Source organism: Scyliorhinus torazame, chromosome 10 (assembly GCF_047496885.1).
Source record: "Scyliorhinus torazame isolate Kashiwa2021f chromosome 10, sScyTor2.1, whole genome shotgun sequence".
In the NCBI taxonomy this organism is placed as follows: Eukaryota; Metazoa; Chordata; class Chondrichthyes; order Carcharhiniformes; family Scyliorhinidae; genus Scyliorhinus; species Scyliorhinus torazame.
The window spans coordinates 221,487,336-221,509,112 of NC_092716.1; the positions used below are offsets into that span (position 1 = coordinate 221,487,336).

The 21,777-nt window shown below is 41.5% G+C and overlaps 1 protein-coding gene across 1 annotated transcript in view; it reads left to right on the top strand.

The window, feature by feature from the left end:
- The window catches only part of copb1 (COPI coat complex subunit beta 1), a 71,099-nt gene that overhangs the window by 22,935 nt on the left and 26,387 nt on the right, over positions 1-21,777 (top strand). Inside the window, exons 4-14 of the mRNA XM_072466427.1 lie at positions 3,493-3,662; positions 7,591-7,705; positions 9,785-9,877; positions 10,815-10,952; positions 11,539-11,658; positions 12,820-12,927; positions 13,023-13,169; positions 14,436-14,581; positions 15,720-15,816; positions 16,442-16,599; positions 18,202-18,322. Of these exons, the coding sequence (XP_072322528.1) occupies positions 3,493-3,662; positions 7,591-7,705; positions 9,785-9,877; positions 10,815-10,952; positions 11,539-11,658; positions 12,820-12,927; positions 13,023-13,169; positions 14,436-14,581; positions 15,720-15,816; positions 16,442-16,599; positions 18,202-18,322 (1,413 nt within the window). The remainder of the gene's footprint in view (positions 1-3,492; positions 3,663-7,590; positions 7,706-9,784; positions 9,878-10,814; positions 10,953-11,538; positions 11,659-12,819; positions 12,928-13,022; positions 13,170-14,435; positions 14,582-15,719; positions 15,817-16,441; positions 16,600-18,201; positions 18,323-21,777) is intronic.

Below are 21,777 nucleotides of genomic sequence, written 5' to 3' on the forward strand. Positions count from 1 at the left end.
AAATTTTAAAAAAAACTGAAAATGACTTTAATAAATTAAACAGCCATTCACAAATTACAAAAACAAAAATTGATGGGAAAACTGCCAACAGGTCTGGCAGCATCGATGGAGAGAGAAACAGAGTTAACGTTTCGAGTCCAGTATGATTCTTCGGGTTCTGAAGAAGAGTCAAATTGGACTTGAAATATTTAACTTTGATTTTCTCTACTGATGCTGCCAGACCCGCTGTGTTTTCCCAGCATTTTCTGTTTTTATTTTGTAATTCTAACATCCACAGTATTTTGCTTCCATTTACAGGTTATAAGGATGTGCAGATATCAAGTTCATAGTATATTAGAATAAATTGAAAAGTTATTGCTTTGTGCCCCTGACTTGAAATAAAAACCTGGCACGGTAGCATTGTGGATAGCACAATTGCTTCACAGCTCCAGGGTCCCAGGTTCGATTCCGGCTTGGGTCACTGTCTGTGCGGAGTCTGCACATCCGCCCCGTGTGTGCGTGGGTTTCCTCCGGGTGCTCCGGTTTCCTCCCACAGTCCAAAGATGTGCAGGTTAGGTGGATTGGCCATGATAAATTGCCCTTAGTGTTCAAAATTGCCCTTAGTGTTGGGTGGGGTGGCTGGGTTGTGGGGATAGGATGGAGGTGTTGACCTTGGGTAGGGTGCTCTTTCCAAGAGCCGATGCAGACTCGATGGGCCGAATGGCCTCCTCCTTCTGCACTGTAAATTCTATGATAATTTGAAGAAACGCTTTGAGGGCCTGCAAATTGGTGTAATTGGCAGAAATGGACATGTGAACATTGAACATAGAACATAGAACATAGAAAATACAGCACAGAACAGGCCCTTCGGCCCACGATGTTGTGCCGAACCTTTGTCCTAGATTAATCATAGATTATCATTGAATTTACAGTGCAGAAGGAGGCCATTTGGCCCTTTGAGTCTGCACCGGCTCTTGGAAAGAGCACCATACCCAAACTCAACACCTCCACCCAACACCAAGGGCAATTTGGACATTAAGGGCAATTTATCATTGGCCAATTCACCTAACCCGCACATCTTTGGACTGTGGGAGGAAACCGGAGCACCCGGAGGAATCCCACGCAGACACGGGGAGGACGTGCAGACTCCGCACAGACAATGACCCAAGCCGGAATCGAACCTGGGACCATGGAGCTGTGAAGCAATTGTGCTATCCACAATGCTACCGTGCTGCCCTTAAGAACAAATAAATCTACACTATATCATTTTACCGTCATCCATGTACCTATCCAATAGATGCTTGAAGGTCCCTAATGTTTCCGACTCAACTACTTCCACAGGCAGTGCATTCCATGCCCCCACTACTCTCTGGGTAAAGAACCTACCTCTGATATCCCTCCTATATCTTCCACCTTTCACCTTAAATTTATGTCCCCTTGTAATGGTGTGTTCCACCCGGGGAAAAAGTCTCTGACTGTCTACTCTATCTATTCCCCTGATCACCTTATAAACCTCTATCAAGTCGCCCCTCATCCTTCTCCGTTCTAATGAGAAAAGGCCTAGCACCCTCAACCTTTCCTCGTAAGACCTACTCTCCATTCCAGGCAACATCCTGGTAAATCTTCTTTGCACCTTTTCCAGAGCTTCCACATCCTTCCTAAAATGAGGCGACCAGAACTGTACACAGTACTCCAAATGTGGCCTTACCAAAGTTTTGTACAGCTGCATCATCACCTCACGGCTCTTAAATTCAATCCCTCTGTTAATGAACGCGAGCACACCATAGGCCTTCTTCACAGCTATATCCACTTGAGTGGCAACTTTCAAAGATGTATGAACATAGACCCCAAGATCTCTCTGCTCCTCCACATTGCCAAGAACTCTACCGTTAACCCTATATTCCGCATTCATATTTGTCCTTCCAAAATGGACAACCTCACACTTTTCAGGGTTAAACTCCATCTGCCACTTCTCAGCCCAGCTCTGCATCCTATCTATGTCTCTTTGCAGCCGACATCAGCCCTCCTTACTATCCACAACTCCACCAATCTTCGTATCGTCTGCAAATTTACTGACCCACCCTTCAACTCCCTCATCCAAGTCATTAATGAAAATCACAAACAGCAGAGGACCCAGAACTGATCCCTGCGGTACGCCACTGGTAACTGGGATCCAGGCTGAATATTTGCCATCCACCACCACTCTCTGACTTCTATCGGTTAGCCAGTTCGTTATCCAACTGGCCAAATTTCCCACTATCCCATGCCTCCTTACTTTCTGCATAAGCCTACCATGGGGAACTTTATCAAATGCCTTACTAAAATCCATGTACACTACATCCACTGCTTTACCTTCATCCACATGCTTGGTCACCTCCTCAAAGAATTCAATAAGATTTGTAAGGCAAGACCTACACCTCACAAATCCGTGCTGACTATCCCTAATCAAGCAGTGTCTTTCCAGATGCTCAGAAATCCTATCCTTCAGTACCCTTTCCATTACTTTGCCTACCACCGAAGTAAGACTAACTGGCCTGTAATTCCCAGGGTTATCCCTAGTTCCTTTTTTGAACAGGGGCACGACATTCGCCACTCTCCAATCCCCTGGTACCACCCCTGTTGACAGTGAGGACGAAAAGATCATTGCCAACGGCTCTGCAATTTCATCTCTTGCTTCCCATAGAATCCTTGGATATATCCCGTCAGGCCCGGGGGACTTGTCTATCCTCAAGTTTTTCAAAATGCCCAACACATCTTCCTTCCTGACAAGTATTTCCTCGAGCTTACCAATCTGTTTCACACTGTCCTCTCCAACAATATCGCCCCTCTCATTTGTAAATACAGAAGAAAAATACTCATTCAAGACCTCTCCTATCTCTTCAGACTCAATACACAATCTCCCGCTACTGTCCTTGATCGGACCTACCCTCGCTCTAGTCATTCTCATATTTCTCACATATGTGTAAAAGGCCTTGGGGTTTTCCTTGATCCTACCCGCCAAAGATTGTTCATGCCCTCTCTTAGCTCTCCTAATCCCTTTCTTCAGTTCCCTCCTGGCTATCTTGTATCCCTCCAATGCCCTGTCTGAACCTTGTTTCCTCAGCCTTACATAAGTCACCTTTTTCCTCTTAACAAGACATTCAACCTCTCTTGTCAACCATGGTTCCCTCACTCGACCATCTCTTCCCTGCCTGACAGGGACATACATATCAAGGACACGTAGCACCTGTTCCTTGAACAAGTTCCAATATTGATCTGGGGATGTGGTCAGTTCTGTGAGCCGGACCAGATTTCAGCGCAACGTTAATGTAAATGAGCACAAAAGACTGCTTAAACTTGACTTTGCTCGATGTCGTTTGCACTTACAGCTACTGTATCTTTTTTCCTGGGGTTAGCCTATTTTGAGCGAATGGCTGTCAGGAGAATGGCAGGTCCCCATGTGTATGATTGGTGAATATATATGCTGCTTGAAGCATAAAAAGTATTAATAAGATCTTGTTTGAATTTTCTTAGGACCTGCAGCACCCAAATGAGTTCATTCGAGGGTCCACTCTGCGTTTTTTGTGCAAGCTGAAGGAGCCAGAACTTTTAGAGCCATTGATGCCAGCCATACGTGGGTGCCTGGAACACCGGCACAGTTATGTCCGCAGAAATGCTGTTCTGGCCATCTACACCATTTACAGGTAGACTCATAGAATGATATAGCAGAAGATGAAGAGGCCATTTGGCCAACCATGCCAGTGCCAACTATTCAATAAGTCCCACTAACAGTATCAACCATTGTGCCATGCATCACTCTTTATTCCCACAGCCCTGTAAATATTTCCTTTTCCTACTTAGTAATTTCCATTTTAAAATTACTACTGAATCTGATTCCACCACCCTTTCAGCATCCAAACCATAACAACTGGCTGTGTCTTTTTGAAATGTTCCCTCTTGTCACCTCTGGTTCTTCTGTCAGTCACGTTAAATTTGTGTCCTCTGATAACCCTTCTGGCACTGGGAAGCTTCTTATTTTATCAAAACTTCCATGATTGAGCAGCACAGTTCAGGATTTTGAACATCTCCATAAAATCTCGTTAACTTCTGCTCTGGGGAGAAGAACCCAAGTATTTCCAATCTCCACATAACCTAATAATTCTAATAATTGTGATTATAACAATGATGATTATTCCATTAAATTTCTCATAAGGCTCTTCTGTGGTTCCCAGAATTGAACAAAATGCTCCAACTGAGGCCTCAGCAGTGTTGTATAAAAGTTTAGCATGTCTTCATTGCTTTTGTATTCAATGCCTCTATTTTAAAAGCAAGGATCCCTGTCACCTTCAAGGATTTGTCAGGAGAATCTATCCCCCTGCTCTTGCAACCTGCTTGAAAATTGTACCATTAATTTCATATTGCCTTTTCTCATGCTTCCTGCAGTAATGTATCACTTCATACTTCTTTGCTACATTTCATCTGCCCACTTCTTTCAAGCATCCACAAACTTTGAAATTATGCCCTGTATATCCAAGCCAAGGGAATTGACATGTATATCAAAAAGAGCAGTTTTTCTAATGCTGAGCCATGGGGCCACAACTTTATATTTCCTTCCAGCAATCCTTTGCACGATTCTCTGCTTCCTTAACCAATTTTGTATCCACATTTCCACTTTTCCTTCAATCCACGCACTTCAGTTTTGCCATCAAACCTATTCTGTGGTACTATCAAACAACTTTTGAAAGTTCAAATGTTCAATGTTAACACTGCTACACGCCTCAACCCTTTCCATTATCTAACCAAAGATTCATTTGAGTCAAACATGTTTTAACATCCTTTAACATCAATGCTGAATTTATTAGCCATACTTTTCCAAATGCCAATTAGTTTTGTCCTGTATTATTAGAATCATAGAATTTACAGTGCAGAAGGAGGCCATTCGGCCCATCGAGTCTGCACCGGCTCTTTGAAAGAGCAATCTACCCAATCCCACACCGCCATCCTATCCCCATAACCCAGTAACCCGACCCAACACTAAGGGCAATTTTGGACACTAAGGGTAATTTTAGCATGACCAATCCACCTAACATGCACATCTTTGGGCTGTGGGAGGAAACCGGAGCACCCGGAGGAAACCCACGCACACACTGGGAGAATGTGCTGACTCCGCACAGACAGTGAACCAAGCCGGGAATCGAACCTGGGACCCTGGAGCTGTGAAGCAATTGTGCTAACCACCATGCTACTGGCTGTCTCCGACTCTTTGCACTGCTGTTGTTAAGCTTATCATTTCTCGGTTTGTCCCCTTTTTCTAAACAAAGGAGTAAGATTTGCAATTCTCAAGCCCGCTGGAACATATCTAAGGAGGAAGGGAAGATTATGGCTAGAACTCCTGCAATTTAAACTCCTTTTAATTCTCAGGATCCAACGCATCTGATCGGGTGATCTTTCTGTTTTAAGAATTACTCATCTTTTAAATATCCCCCCTTTATTTTTATCCTATCCAGTATTATTACTACTTCCTCCTCTGAGGTTGGTTGCGAAGTGTGCTTATTTAGCACCAGAGCTATGCCCTCAGCCTCCCCAAGAATATCTGCTTGTTTGCCCAGAATTGGAACCGCCCTTCTGTTGACAACCTTTTAGCATTGGGGAGAAAGTGAAAACTCCACACAGTCTTCCAAAGCTGGAATTAAACCCGGGTCCATGTCACTGTAAGGCAGCAGTGCTAACAACTGTGTCACCGTGCTGCTCGTTTCAAACCTATGGAGGTTGGAAGCAACACTGTGGGGACTCCACATGTAATATATCAAACCAGGAAAGACTTGTTAATCTACATAGTTCAGCAGATAACCCTCTCAATGATTTCAGTTGAATTGAGGATGGATTGACCTTGCTATCCGACTGGTAATAAACATTTGATGTGTGTTTTATCATATTAGTCAGCAACCTGTTGCCTGCTTGGACCAATAGCTTGGATGAAATCAAGTACATTCAACGCAGCTGCTTTCTTTTGATTGGGCAACATTAGCTGCTTTCTGATTTGTACTGGTGTAATATTTTTGTGGGTAGCAGTGCAGTAAAACAGTACAGTTTGGGAGGGCATTTTGTTCTAAAGTACTTTATTCTATAGAACAGGTCTTGGAAGAGCAGCTTAAGAATGATGTTCGTTGTGTAGCACGGTGCGCAGTGGTTAGCATTGCTGCCTAACGGCGCCGAGGACCCGGGTTTGATCCGGGTCCCAGGTCACTGTTCATGTGGAGTTTGCACATTCTCCCTGTGTCTGTGTGGACCTCACCCCCACAACCCAAAGATGTGCAGGGTAGATGAATTGGCCATGCTAAATTGCCTCTTAATTGGGAAAAAAAGAATTGGGTACTCAAAATTTATTTTGAAAAAAGAATGCCGTTATGAATTTACACGTCATGTTTGCACAACGCGATTACCAATGTAGGATTTTTGCTAGACCGTTAACTGATGGTGGGTGGTAAGACTACTGGGGATTTGGCAGTTTTATGGTGGAAGATAGAGGGGGAAGAGGAGCATTAGTTCAATAAAATGTGACATTTTTCATTTTAGTGGCCTGCTGTCAGGAGACTAAAACTATGGAAAGGGTTCCTGATGATCAATTTTAAAGGAATTTCTGACCCCCCCCCCCCTCTATTTTTCTTCTTCGACAACCACATTGTAATTGTTCAAGAATACAGTATATAATAATCTTTATTATTGTCACAAGTAGACTGACATTCACACTGCAATAAAGTTACTGTGAAAATCCCGGAGTCGCCACACTCCGGCGCCTATTCTGGTGCACAGAGGGGAATTCAGAATGTTCAATTCACCTAATGAGCATGTCTTTCGGGACTTGTGGGAGGAAACCCGAGCACCATGAGGAAACCAACTCAGGCACGGGGAGAACGTGCAAACTCCGCACAGCCTGTGACCCAAGCCGGGAATCGAAACCAGGTCCCTGGCGATGTGAAGCAACAGTGCAACCATTTAAATGTTTTAACAATGAAATTACGGGGCAGCACGGTGGCGCAGTGGGTTAGCCCTGTTGCATCACGGCACCGAGGTCCCAGGTTCGATCCCGGCTCTGGGTCGCTGTCAGTGTGGAGTTTGCACATTCTCCCCGTATTTGTGTGGGTTTCGCCCCCACAACCCAAAGATGTGCAGGCTAGGTGGATTGGCCATGCTAAATTGCCCCTTAATTGGAAAATATGAATTGGGTACTCTAAATTTATTTTTAAAAACAGTGAAATTACTAAAGATTTCTGCCTTTGGGTATGATAATGGGCACTGAAATAGAACAAAATACTGTAACGATATCCGTAAAGCAACTTGGTCAACAGTCCAGACTAATTTTGAACATCTGTTAAAATTTAGTTTATTTAAAGACGTAAACCAAAATTGTCAGCATTCAGATCAAGGCATTGATTACTAAGTGCTTTTAATTTGCTGCTTTAGCTGAAAGATCTACTGATTTGATTCTAAAATACAGCTTCACAAGCTGCTGAACTTGAACACCTGTGATGATTTTTAAAAAGAATTTTGGAAAACCATCACCGGATTTTGGTTGGAGTGCTTTAGTGCAATTGCTTGAGGATGTCACTTCGCTGTTTGTTTTCCTTGCAGGAACTTTGAGAACCTTATTCCTGATGCTCCTGAGTTGATCCATGATTTCTTGGTGAATGAAAAAGATGCAAGTTGTAAACGGAATGCTTTCATGATGCTTATTCACGCAGATCAGGTAAAATGCTTGCTTTTACAAATTTTGATCAGGAGCCATAAACTCCGCATCAGTTGTAGCCATACAATGCTGGCTAATCATATTTTCACTCCCATGTTAATCGAAAATACTTGAGATATGTGAGATTTATAGCAGCATTGTTTATTGGAAGAGGAGAAGTTAAAAAAAATCAGTGTTGGATGCACAGCTCCAAATATAAAGGGATAATCAATTCAACTGAGATTTATAGGTTTTAAATTAGATAAGGCAGGAAGAGACCATTCAGACATTTGAGCCTGCTGTGCCATTCAATATGGTCATGGCTGATGGACTATCCCAATGCCATATTCCCGTTTTCACCCCATACCCCTTGATGTCATTAAAATCTAAAAATTATCTGTCTCTTTCTTGAATACATTCAGTGACATGCCCTCCGCAGCTTTCTGTGACAGAAAAGTCCACAGGTTCACTACCCTTACAGTGAAGAAAGTTTTCCTCATCTCAATCCGAAATGGTCTACCACAAATTCTAAGACTGTCCCCTGATTCTACATTCCCCAACAAGGGAAAACATCCTTCCTACATCTAGTCTACCAAACCCTGTTAGAATTTTATACGTCTCAATGAGATTTTCTCTCATCCTTCAAAACTAGTGACTTCAGGCCCAGTCGAATCAACCTCTCCTCATAGGACCGTCCCATCAACCCAGGTATCAGCCCAGTGAATCTCTGCTGCACTCTCTCTACGGCAAGTATATCATTTCTTAGGTCAGGAGATCAAAATTGCACAAAATGCTCCACGTGTGGTCTCACCAAGGCCCCGTATAGATGCAGTAAGACATGCAGTAAGTATTCGGAATTTTAAAAAAAATTCATTTACGGGATATGGGCGTCGCTTTGACGAAGGGTCATCTGGACTCGAAACATTAACTGTTTTCTCTCCCTACAGATGCTGCCAGACCTGCTGAGATTTTCCAACATTTTCTCTTTGGCACCACAACCAGTATGACTCCAACCAGTGGAGAGTTTTCCCCTTGGGAAAATGATTTCCATTGACTCCAGTTTAGCTAGGACTCCTTGATGCCATACTCAAATGCTATCTTGAAGTCAAGGGCAGTCACTCTCACCTCACCTCTGGCATTCAGCTCTTCTGCCCGTGTGTGAACCAAGGTTGTATTGCGGTCAGGAGCTGAGTGACCCTGGTGGAATGTAAACTGAGTGTCTGTGAGCAGGTTATTGCTGAGTAAGTGCCGCTTGATAGCATTGTTGATGACTCCTTCCATCACTTTGCTGATTTTGGAGAACAGACTGATGGGACGATAATTGGCTGGGTTGGATTTGTCCTGTTTCTTGTGTAAAGGACACACCTGGGCAATTTTCCACATTGCCGGGTAGATGCCAGTGTTGTAGCTGTACTGGAACAGCTTGACTAGTGGTGCGGCCAGTTCTGGAGCACAAGTTCTTTAGGACCTGGCCAGCTCGGTTTGTGGTGGTACTAGCGAGCCACTCTTGGTGATGGACATTGAAGTCCCCCACTCAGAACATACTCTGCGCCCTTGCTACCCTCAGTGCTTCCTCCAAGTGGTGTTCAACATGGAGGAGTACTGATTCATCAGCTGATGGTGGCTGGAACGTGGTAATCAGCAGGAGGTTTCCTTGGCCATGTTTAACCTGAAGCCATGAGACTTTATGGGGCCCAGAGTCGATGTTGAGGACTCCCAGGGCAACTCCCTCCCGATTGTATACCACTGTGCTGCCACCTCTGCTGGGTCCACCCTGCCGGTGAGACAGGATGTACCCAGGAATGGTGATAGTGGTGTCTGGGACATTGTCTGTAAGATATGATTCTGTGACTATGACTGTCAGGCTGTTGTTTTAATCGTCTGTGAGACAGCTCTCCCAACTTCGGCACAGGCCCCCATATGTAAGTAAGGAGGACTAACATCTGGGATCAAAGTGGTCAATAGAGTTGAGATACAGATCAGACTTAATCTATATGAATTTCATCCTTAATCAAAGTAACTTGTGAACAGAACTAGGTTAGAAATTGTCATTTTAAGGTAATTAATTCTTTTTAATACTGTTTCTTAATTTTTCTCCAGGACCGAGCTCTGGATTATCTGAGTACATGTATTGATCAAGTTCATACTTTTGGAGACATTCTGCAGCTGGTCATAGTTGAGCTGATTTATAAGGTGAAGTGACAGAAATTCATCTTCAGTTCATTGTGTGTGCTCATATACAGTGTAAACAGGATGAGGGAATTGGTGTGTTAACAGAAGGGTGGTGCTCTGGCATTACCACTGGCCAAGTAATCCAGACACCCAGGGTAATACTCTGGGGACCTGGGTTTGAATCCCAGCATGGCAAACGGTGAAGTTTGATTTAAATAAAAATCTGGAATTATAATGATGACCATGAAACCATCGTCAATTGTTGTGAGAACCCATTTAATGCCCTTTACGGAAGGAAATCTGCTGTCATTACCTGGTCTGGCCTTCTCTCAACAATCTTAACCGCCCTCTGAAATGACATGGCAAGTCACTCATTTCAAGGGCAATTAGAGATGGACAGTAAATGCTGGCCCAGCCAGCAACGGCCACTTCCCATGCAAGAATTAAAAAAACAGAATGCATGGATGAGTTTTGATGAATTTCTCTTCTGTGCTTATATTTTTAACTAATTGCCTGGGAATTATGTATTGCTAGTTGGCACCAATAATCCAGGTTGGCTTGAGTGCTGTATATGTGAATTGGAAAACCTGGGAGAGTTTGTCACTGAACAGTTCAAAATGTGATAGCCAAGAAAGAGCGCTTTAAAGTAATGAATGGGAAGAACTTGATATTTAATTGAATATTCTTTTTTTTTTAAATTTAGAGTACCCAATTAATTTTTTCCAATTAAGGGGCAATTTAGCTTGGCCAATCCACCTACCCTGCACATCTTTTGAGTTGTGGGGGCGAAACTCACGCAAACACGGGGATAATGTGCAAACTCCACAAGGACAGTGACCCCGAGCTGAGATCGAACCTGGGACCTCGGCGCCGTGAGGCAACACGGCTAACCCACTGCGCCACCGTGCTGCCCATTTTAATTGAATATTCATTGAATTATCTATATATGTTGTGTTAGGTTTGTCACGCCAATCCAACAGAAAGAGCCAGATTTATCCGTTGCATCTACAACCTTCTCCAGTCTTCAAGCCCTGCTGTAAAATATGAAGCTGCTGGCACTTTAGTTACACTCTCAAGTGCTCCAACAGCCGTCAAGGTACTGATTTTATGAATTTTATGATTTTAGAAACTTCTGAAGCACTTGTATTATGTTCGAAAATGAAGGCCCATATCAAAGATCCCAAAATCTGAAACTTGTGAAAATTAAAATAATCATTCTTTATTGATGCAACAGAATGTTATTCCAGTTGTAACAATTGTGTACTATTTCCATGTCATGGGAGAGAGATATAAAAACAAATGCATCCCCTTGTCAATAAACAAAAACAATTCTAGGAAGGTTCTGTTCCTGTCCAAATGTGCCAAAGTTTAACATGAGTTTGGTAATCAGCATTAAAAGTTTGACAAATGCATGGTCTTAAATACATTTATAAATTTCAAAATATGTCCAGATCCCCAGTGTCAAAATAGGCTATTTTGTAATATGTTCTTCAGCTAGCTGTTGACAGTTGTATGTTACCTGACCAGACCCTTTTCAAACCACAGAATTACTTTTCAAGCAATATGTGTATATACATATTGGTATATAAACTATTTTTGGAAATGTAATATGCAGATGTGTCTCAACTTTGATGTACTTTTGAAATGAAAATGTTATGGGCATTTGCTTTGTCTGTCTCTAGGCTGCTGCTCAGTGCTACATAGATTTGATTATTAAGGAGAGTGATAACAATGTGAAGCTAATTGTTTTGGATCGTCTTATTGAACTGAGGGAGCATCCGACACATGAGAGAGTGTTGCAGGTAATAAACCCAGAACTGGTGACTTGAAATTGTGACCATTGCCTTTTGTTTTGCCTTGAACATCCTGAAGAAGATCTGGGTTGTTCAAACCCACCTGTTCCCTCTTCTTTTACGCTCCATCTCTCTCCTCTTTTTTCCCTCTTAACCATGTGGTGGTGTATTTTAACTGCGCAAATTAAGAACGAAATATTCGCAAAGCGGCCAAAAGTTTTAAAAGGGGTAGAAAAGCAGAGGGTATCAATTGAATGTATACATTTTTGATCGGTGAAGGTTAGGAACTTGGACACTAGATTAGCCATGCACAAATAGCTCAAGAAGCGGCATGGTCAACTTGTTTTCTGTGTTTAGCTGCTCAAATGCTTTGCACAACTACTTGCTAAAAGTTGTTTCCAAGCAAAACCTGAATTTTTACTTGGTTTTATGAATAAAATAGAAAAGGACAGAAGCAGTGCCAAACATTTAGACTTGGATCAGGCTACAGTTCGATGGTCGTTGTCATCTATTGTCATTACTGTGGGAAGGAAACCAAGGCCATAGTGATGGTACAGTGGAGATTTACTGGGATGATAACAAGTGAGCAGGGCTATAGTAATAAAGAGCAAAGAGACCGAATCAGTGATAACTTGAAATCCAAAATGTTTGGAAAAAGGAAATATAAATGTGTGAGGAAAGAATCGGAAAATGGATGGGACAAGTAAACGACAGTTCTATCCTATTTAAAGCTATTATTTTTGAAGCTGCAGTATAAAAGCTTTCATGTTACAATATTTAGTTTCAAATGTGAAATTTCTCATTTTCTTAGTTATCCAGAAAGAAGAAAAACTCCTCACATGAAGGCTTGATAATCCCAGTCATGCAATTTATTTTCTAAGAGGTTCCATCTTTGCGCATTTGCTTGCATTTGGATTGGAACTTGACTATTTAATTTGGATAAAGTTGCTGACAATTAATCAGGTATATAGGTATATACTGCCCATTTTGCTGCCTAAAGAATTAGTCCTATCCTGGATGTTTTTGGAAAGGAAACATAAAGCTGACTAGAAGAGATTTAATGACTAACATCTTTGGAGGAGGCAGGTAGAGGTTGGAAATTTTAAAATAAAAATATAATCTGTTTTTCTCTTCATGAACTGAGGTTGAATTTGAAACTGTCCCTTTCAGGATTTGGTAATGGACGTCCTGCGAGTTTTGACCACACCAGATTTGGAGGTACGCAAGAAGACATTGCATTTAGCGTTGGATCTTGTCTCTTCTCGCAATGTTGAAGAGGTATGACCACCTTTCATCTGAGTAATTTTGTTTGTTAGCTTCTAATCTCAAATTGGTACTTGGCAACAAGTTAACTGAATGTCTGTGTCTCACAGCTTGTCATAGTTCTCAAAAAGGAAGTCATTAAAACAAACAATGTATCAGAACATGAAGACACAGACAAATACCGACAGCTTCTGGTCAGAACATTACATTCATGCAGTGTCCGTTTTCCAGACATGGCTGGAAATGTTATCCCAGTGGTAAGTGAGCATAATCTATTAATTTTCCCACCCTCCTGCACTTAATGCTTTGACTCATGCTGGGGTGTGTTTGCATATATTATTGTGTCTACGTGGGTTTCCTCCGGGTGCTCCGGTTTCCTGTCACAAGTCCTGAAAGATGTGCTGTTAGATAATTTGGACATTCTGAATTCTCCCTCCGTGTACCTGAACAGGCGCCAGAATGTGGCGACTAGGGGATTTTCACAGTAACTTCATTGCAGTGTTAATGTAAGCCTACTTGCGACAATCAAGGTTATTATTATTATCCTCCAGTACAAAAATGCAAATGATTTAGGTTTCATGTGTGAGCCTAGATGTTGTGTTGACGAGCAATCTTGTGTGTGTAATGGTAGAAACTGAGGGGAAATGCATGGTGGGACAGTGGTTGTTAGCACTGCTGCCTCACAGCGCCAAGGACCCTGGTTCGATCCCGGTCCATGTGGAGTTGCACATTCTCCCCCACAACCCAAAAGATGGGCACGGTAGGTAAATTGGGCACGGTAAATTGCCCCTTAATTGGAGGGAAAAAAGAATTGGGTACTCTAAATTTATATAGAAAAAGAGAACTGGCGGTAGGTGTTGCTGAGCCTACTCTTATCCTCATCACTGTCAATGTGCTGTACAGTTGGCTTAATATCAGTCAGGAAAATGAAGCTTGGCTGATTTTGCTTCTGCTGTCCCAGAGTCCAGGCAATGCTGAAATCTGCTACCTCAACGCAGACCTCTTCTGGCCTTTGTGCCTGGGCTATTTGAAATGGTGCATTTTCAACTGAGCCAATATGGATGAACTCTTATTTTGAGGACTTTTCGTGGCATTCCTCATAAAAAGATTGTAACAAGTTGTGTGAAAGCATGTATCCGACACTCCTCACTCGCTGGTCTTTCATGCAGCCATGTTGTTATGCGTTTTGTTAGCCTGCGGACTCCTGTTTTCTACTTTTGTTTGTGCATTGATTTTGGATCTAACTCTAAATATCACTTCGTAGTCCCATTGAATTCTTCAATTTGGGTGCAAATAATTCAAAGAGCATTGTGATAACAAGTCCCTTTGGTTGCATTTATTGGTTGTTGAAACAATGCCTGAACAATTTTGATAATGCAACAGCAGTTGGTATTGTATGCTGTGTAAATAACAATGAATTTCCAAATATATTTGTTGAATGTTGTAGGTGCAGTCATTTACGGTTGTAATTTTTTTCTTTTGTTTTTTTGTGTTTTAATAATACCTGCACGACCTCTCCACAGCTGATGGAATTCCTCAGTGACAGCAATGAGGCAGCTGCTGCTGATGTTCTGGAGTTTGTGCGCGAAGCTGTTCAGAGTTTTGATAGCCTTCGGCCAGTCATTATTGAGAAGATGTTGGAGGTGTTCCATGCCATCAAATCTGTCAAGTAAGCACTGAAGCATTTTAGACACCCCAGCTTAGCTGCAAAACAATCTTTGCAGTTCTTGTATGCTTGATTTTCCTTTGTGTAAGCTTTTAATTTTATTCTTGCAGTATGTACTAACTCTTCGTGTATCCTGCATTTGCAAGTAAGTTGTGGTTGGACAGAAGTGTAATCTTGGGTTTTCTGTATTCAATAGGGGAAACTGATCTGAAGGGTATTTCTGAAAATGTGCAGCTACCATACTAGGTTCAGAAAGGTAGAAATTGGAGCAGGAGGAGGCCATTCAGCCTTTTGAGCCTGCTCCGCCATTCATTCTGATCATGGCTGATCATCCAACTAAATTGCCTAATCCCTCTCTGCTCCCCCCCCCCCCCCCCCCCCCAATAGCCTTTGATCCCCTTCACCCAAGTATTTGTTTGAATTAATGTACATGCGTGTTCACCACTGTTTTAAAAGGGCTGGTTGTTGTGGCTGTTTATGCTGACTTCCCTTGTGGGGACTTCATGGTCCAAATTCTCTCAACATGCGTGCAATTGTCTGTGCGAGCTAGGGAAGTTGGGAGGCCTAAATGTGCTACTTCAATGTATTACAATTCATCTTGGAATTGGATTGGTAGAAATCATCAAAGGAAGTTGGGCTTTATGAGATCTTAATATCGTAACTGGAGTATGCAACGTGCCAATTGCAGGATCTAGTGAGATGGAAATGTCGTTGGAAAGAATAGGTGGCTTTTTACTTCGAGAAGTACTGCTCAGTATACATATAGAAACATGGCAGTTTTTAATGAATTAAGATGGTTTATTTGATTTGGAATAATAGAAATTGAACAAGCAGTGAGTGTAATCATTTACGAAGATCATAGAAGCTTAAAATTCAAACATTATTTGAATCTGTGATATTCTCATTGCTGTTCATGTTGATTTTTACAATCCCCACTGTGCTGCCATTTTGGGTTTTGATTTCAGTTCATCTCCTCATTGAAGTTACTAAATTATAAGCATGAAAGTAAGATTAGATTTTCTGCTAACGAGAAGTAGGATTCATAATGAAATAAAAATCCTGTGAATTTGATCAGATTGAACATAAACAATAGCACCTGAGAGTTCTCGGTGCATTTTATGTATTTTCATCTTTGCCACAGGATATTCCGGGGAGCTCTTTGGATTTTGGGAGAGTACTGTAGCTCCAAGGATGACATTCAGAGTGTAATGACTGAGGTTCGCCGATCCTTGGGCGAGGTATGTATGGAATATTTGTATTTTCTTTCTCTCTCTTCTAGATTGTTTTGACCAGTTCCATAGGAGGTTCACAACCATGTCTCCGTTAAAGATACTGCACGTACCTCATGGTTCAGTTCCCTAGTTATCTCAACCTAAATTTGCAATGAAAGGAATGTATGAATCAGGCAAGGTTTTCTTAACAATTCGGAGACTGGTTTTTGTTGAGTAATGTCTATAAATAGCAATTTAGAGTAATGCTAACAAAGTCAATTGAAACACATTTAATTGTATATTTAGTGTAAAAGTTAACTTGTTCTGATCAGTAATTTAAATGTTAATTATACAAGAAAAGTCATCCTTGTAGGACTCGCACATATTGAAACTGCTTTAAGAAATTTCATCCAACATCCATAAAAATTATGGTTTTAATGTTCCCTGGGAGAGGAGCTGATATTGAAGAAAGTAACCTGAAGGATGCCAATGAAGAAATGTTATTTCATTAAAGTGACAATATGATTCTTGTAGTACTCAAAAGAAACTTGATCATTCAAGAAATGGCAGATTGATTTTTTTGAATTATGACGTGGACACCTTTTAAAACTATAAATTCTGTACTTTGTATTTCCCTGACTCATGTTGATAGATTCCGATAGTTGAGTCTGAGATAAGGAAAGAAACTGGTGAGATAAAGATTGATGATGATGTTCAGGTGATTCCAACACAAAAGCTGGTGACTGAGATGGGGACATATGCAACCCAGAGCGCCCTGAGCACAAGACCTTCCAAAAAGGAAGAAGATAGGTAATATTAGAATTTTTCTATCTGGATTTAAGAACTGACGTTTTGTGAAAAGGATAGAGACCAATAGTGATCTGGGGACTGAACCGAAAATAGCCTCCATCCCAAAAGAAACATTTGCACAATTGGACACAAAGAAATAAAACATAGGAATATGTACACACTCCTCGTTTAACATGGGTGGTTTCCCTATTGAGCACTTCATCCTCCCTCTGCTAAATGGTCGTTCGATATGCAGTGTATCATTTTAACTTCTGTCATGTACAGTGAGTTAAATTCCATGATGGGAGAGATGTTGAAAATTCAGTTATAATAATAAAATGAACATTTAGCGTCAAACTTTGTGAACACAGTTGTAAGCGCTTATACATTTAATTATTGCATTTATTTCCTTTTAAAATTAGTTTGCGAATTGAACTACTAAATTACAAAATGTTATATTTTTGATTTTTAAAGAAATAGGTGCTCACAGCAAGGATTTTTATGGCCCAAGTTTTGGGAACAAAAATGTAATAATCTTAAAACGAACGATAGTAGATGATGATGAGTTAATTTTATATTTTCACTGCTGAATTTCCTTGACTACTTGCACTACATGCATACATTTCCTGAAGGCATAGCATTTGAACAAGGAGCAGGAATGGACCATTCAGCCTCTCGAGCCTGCTCTACCATTGAATAAGATCATGACTGATCTGATAGTAAACTCAAATTTGAACTCAGCGGATAAACTATTTGCCCCTTGTTACAAAGAATTTATCCCCCTCTGCCTTAAAAATATTCAAAGACTCTGCTTCCACAACCTTTTTCAGGAAGAGAGTTCCAAAGACTCATGGCCCTCTGAGTGAAAAACTGTCTCCTCATTTGTTTTAAGTGGGCAACCCGTTATTTTTAAACAGTGAACCCTAGTTCTAGGTTCTCCCACGAGAAGAAACATAATCTCCTCATCCACCTTGTCAACAACCATCAGCATCTTGTCTGTTTCAATCAAGTCGCCTTTCACTCTTCTAAACTCCAGCGGTTCTAAGCTTAGCATGTCCAATCTTTCTTCTTCAGACAACCCGCCCATGCCAGGTCTTAGTCTGCTAAACCTTCTCGGAACTGCTTCCAATAAATTTATATTTTCCCTTAAATAAGGTGAGCAATACTGTCCACAGTACTCCAGATGTGGTCTCACTAGTACCCTGTACAACTGTAGCATAACCTCCCTGCTTTTGTATTCACCTCCCCTCACAATAAATGATAACATTCCATTAGTTTTCCTAATTACTTGCTGCATCTACAAGCTGGCCGTTTGTGATTCATGCACTTGGACCTCGAGATCCCAAAATGCCTGCATTTCAACTTAATATTAAGCAGCCGTTTTGCCGAAACAATATAGTTTTGAAGGAAGCAAAGATAATTTTAGAAGGTAGGTACTGCATTCATGATATGTGTTTTAGTGATTCATAGTGAGTCTTTAATTTTTTTTATGGCACAGGGAAAATTAGAGAAATTAATTACATCTTCATGCGCCCTATATTGAACAAATGCATCCACACTGCAGTTCTTGGTATTCTGGTCAAATTAGCTCAGTTTTAAATATACTGTTCTGCTTTCTTCAAGACCACCTCTGCGCAAATTCCTGTTGGATGGGGATTTCTTTGTGGCTGGTGCCCTTGCAACTACACTGACTAAAATAGCTCTGCGTTATGTGGCACTGGTACAAGAGAAGAAGAAACAGAATGTAAGTCATAATTAGGATTATATTTTGTGATCAATGAAGGAATTTTTGATGTATTGTATTATAAGTATTTGGTGCAGTAAGGGTTAAAAATCTGAGTAAGTATATGATTGCTGCAGTAGTGTTTTTAAAAATCCTGGTTTGAAAGGACAGGGGAGCCAGTGGTACAATTAGAAGGCTTGGGCAAATGCAGTTTTGTTTGGATTAAGGGGGTCCCCCATGGAGTTAATTAAATATATTGTGTTCAGCTTGTTAAGATGATGTAATCAATGGGAGGAGCTGAGGTGCCAGGCACTTTGCGGAAAAGCAGTTAAGTTGAGAAGATTGCGTGAGCAATCTGCTCTCACTGCAGTTTGGTTAAAGATATGTCTGGAGGAAGATTAGCAGTTTGTTTCCAAGCAGTTCAAAATTGTGTAGCTGAAAGGTGAGCTGAAAATTGCTTAGAAGCTGATTCCGAAGAAATACAACCAGAGTTTCTGCATGGTTCTGACATGATTCAGAACTTTTCCTTATGCAGTGTCAAAAGATCTTTCTTTCTAAAAGTAGAGTATCCAGACATCTCTGTACAGCAGGTAATCCTGAGTTTAACTGTATTTGAAAATGGATTGAGAGCTGAGATGGATTTGGTTTGATTGGGAATAAAAATAGCTGTTAAGGGTTGTTATGCCATTATAATGATTAGCGTTGTTTAAGGGGTAATTGTAAGTTATTTTTCTTGTGTGATGTTGCAGATATTTTAATACTGTGTTAGTAATAAAGTTTGTTTTGATATACCATATCCTTATTTTGAGTGAAATCACTCTTGGAACAAGGTATCCTTTCCTCACTGTCTTACAAAATTAAAACAAAATATTGGGGCTTCTGCCCAGAATCCGAGCCACTGTTGGGGTCTGGTCCGGGATCTTAATAATTTGAAAATGGGACACTTAATTTCCAGTGTCTGTGTATAAATGAGAAGGACAGTAAACTGAAACAAGTTTAAAAATAGAAGAAAATTCTCGGCTGTTCAGTGACATTTATCCACGTCAAAGTTATTGGCAAAATACATCAGTTAATTTAGGATTGTTAATGCTTTTGAAAAGTTGTATTAGGCTTGCACTGATTCATGTTCAAGGTGCATGCAGAAGCTTAAGTTATGAATGTGGCATAGCCCCGAGCTTATCTCTTCCTAATACAAATTGCGATGGTTTGTTCGACTCCAGTGGATGGTTCCAGGGATGACGGTCTTGGTTACAAGGGTAGGTTGCAGAATCTGGGGTTCATCTCCCAAGAGAAAGTAAGATTGAGAGAAGATTTTGATAGAGGTGCCCAAAATCAAGTCGGGTCTGAACAGATTAGCTAGGGAGAAACTTCCCATTGGAAGGACGGTCAAAAGCTAGAGGGCACTGCTTTAAGGTAAATGGCAAAAGAACCAGAAGCGACATGAGAAAAAGCTTCTTTTATGCAGTGTGTAACTGGTCTATGGAATGCACTGCCTGAAATTGTGGTGGTGACAGATTCAATCATGGCTTTTGAAAGAATAATTATCTGACCAGATAAATTTGCAGGGCAGTGGGGATAAGGTGGAGGAGAGACACTAGCTGAGTTCTTCCAAAGAGCTGGCACATATAGGACTGGTTGAATGGCTGACTCCTGAGCTGTAAATATTCTGGGATTTTATCTAAAGAGTGGTTTGAATGTTGAACTCTCATGGAGCAATTGAGGCAAATAGCATCGACACATTTAAGAGAAACTAGATAAGCAAATGAGGGAGAAAGGAATAGCAGGGTATGCTGTTAGGGATAGATGAAGGGTGGGAGGAAACTCTGGGGGTGCACAGATATAAATGTTGGCACAGATATTGCATCCCAAACAGAGGAGGCAACCTGTGATTAGCTAAGCGATCCCACAACTGACGGATCAGATCTAAGCTCTCCAGTTTTGCTACACCAGTCATGAATGGTACTGGACAACTCACTGGAGAAAGAGGCTCCATAAATATCTCTACCCTCACTGATGGGGAAGCCCAGCATATCAGTGCAAAAGGCAAGGCTGAAGCATTTACAACAGTGGATGATCCATCTGTGCCAGGTGCATGATCCGTCACTGCCTCCTCCTGATGTCCCCAGCATCACAGATGCCAGTCTTGAGGCTATTTGATTCATTCCATGCGGTATGAAGAAATGACTGACGGCACTAGTTAATGCAAAGGATTAGATTGGATTGGATTGAATTTGTTTATTGTCACGTGTACCGAGGTACAGTGAAAAGTATTTTTCTGCAAGCAGCTCAACGGATCATTAAGCACATGAGAAGAAAAGGGAATTCAAGAAAATACATAATAGGGCACCACAACATATACAATGTAACTACATAAGCACTGGCATCGGATGAAGCATACAGGGTGTAGTGTTAATGAAGTCAGTCCATAAGAGGGTCATTTAGGAGTCTGGTAACAGTGGGGAAGAAGCTGTTTTTGAGTCTGTTCGTGTGTGTTCTCAGACTTCTGTATCTCCTGCCCGATGGAAGAAGTTGGAAGAGTGAGTAAGCCGGGTGGGAGGGATCTTTGATTATACTGCCCGCTTTCCCCAGGCAGCGGGAGGTGTAGAAGGAGTCAATGGATGGGAGGCAGGTTTGTGTGATGGACTGGGCGGTGTTCACGACTCTCTGAAGTTTCTTGCGGTCCTGGGCCAAGCAGTTGCCATACCAGGCTGTGATGCAGCCCGATAGGATGCTTTCTATGGTGCATCTGTAAAAGTTGGTAAGAGCTCCATGCTCTGAGAGCATTCTAGCAATAATACTGAAGACTTGCGCTCCAGAAATAACTGTGCTCCTAGCCAAGCTGTTCTAATACAGCTACAGCATTGGCAACTACCCGACAATGTGGTAAACATCCCAGGCGCATTATGTGAACAAAAGGTTGGCAAATCCAACCTGGCCAATTACAGTCTCAGCAGATTACTCTTTGATCATCAGCAAACTGATAGACGGTGTTGTCAACAGTGCTATCAAGTGACATTTATGCAGCAATAACCTACTCACTGGTGCCCAGATTGAGGTCTTCCAGGGTCATTCTGCTCCTGTCCTCATTACAGCCTGGGTCCAAAAAAACCCAAAAGATCTGAACTCAAGAGATGAGCTGAGAGTGTCTGCCGTTGACAGCACGGCAGCATTTGACTGTGCATGTTATCAAGGTGTTCGAGTAAAATTGAAATCATTAGGAATTGGAGGGAACACTCTCAACCAGTTGGAGTCACACTTGGCACAAAAGAAGATGGTTGAGGTTGTTGGAGGTGAATCATCTCAGTCCAGGAACATCGCTGCAGAAGTTCCTCGGTAATGTCCTGGGCTAAACCATCTTGGCTGTTTTATCAGTGACCTGCCATGTATCATTAGGTCAGAAGTGGAGCTGCTTGCAGATGATTACACAATGTTCAGCACAGTTCAAGATTCAGATAGTAAAGCACTCTAAGTTAATG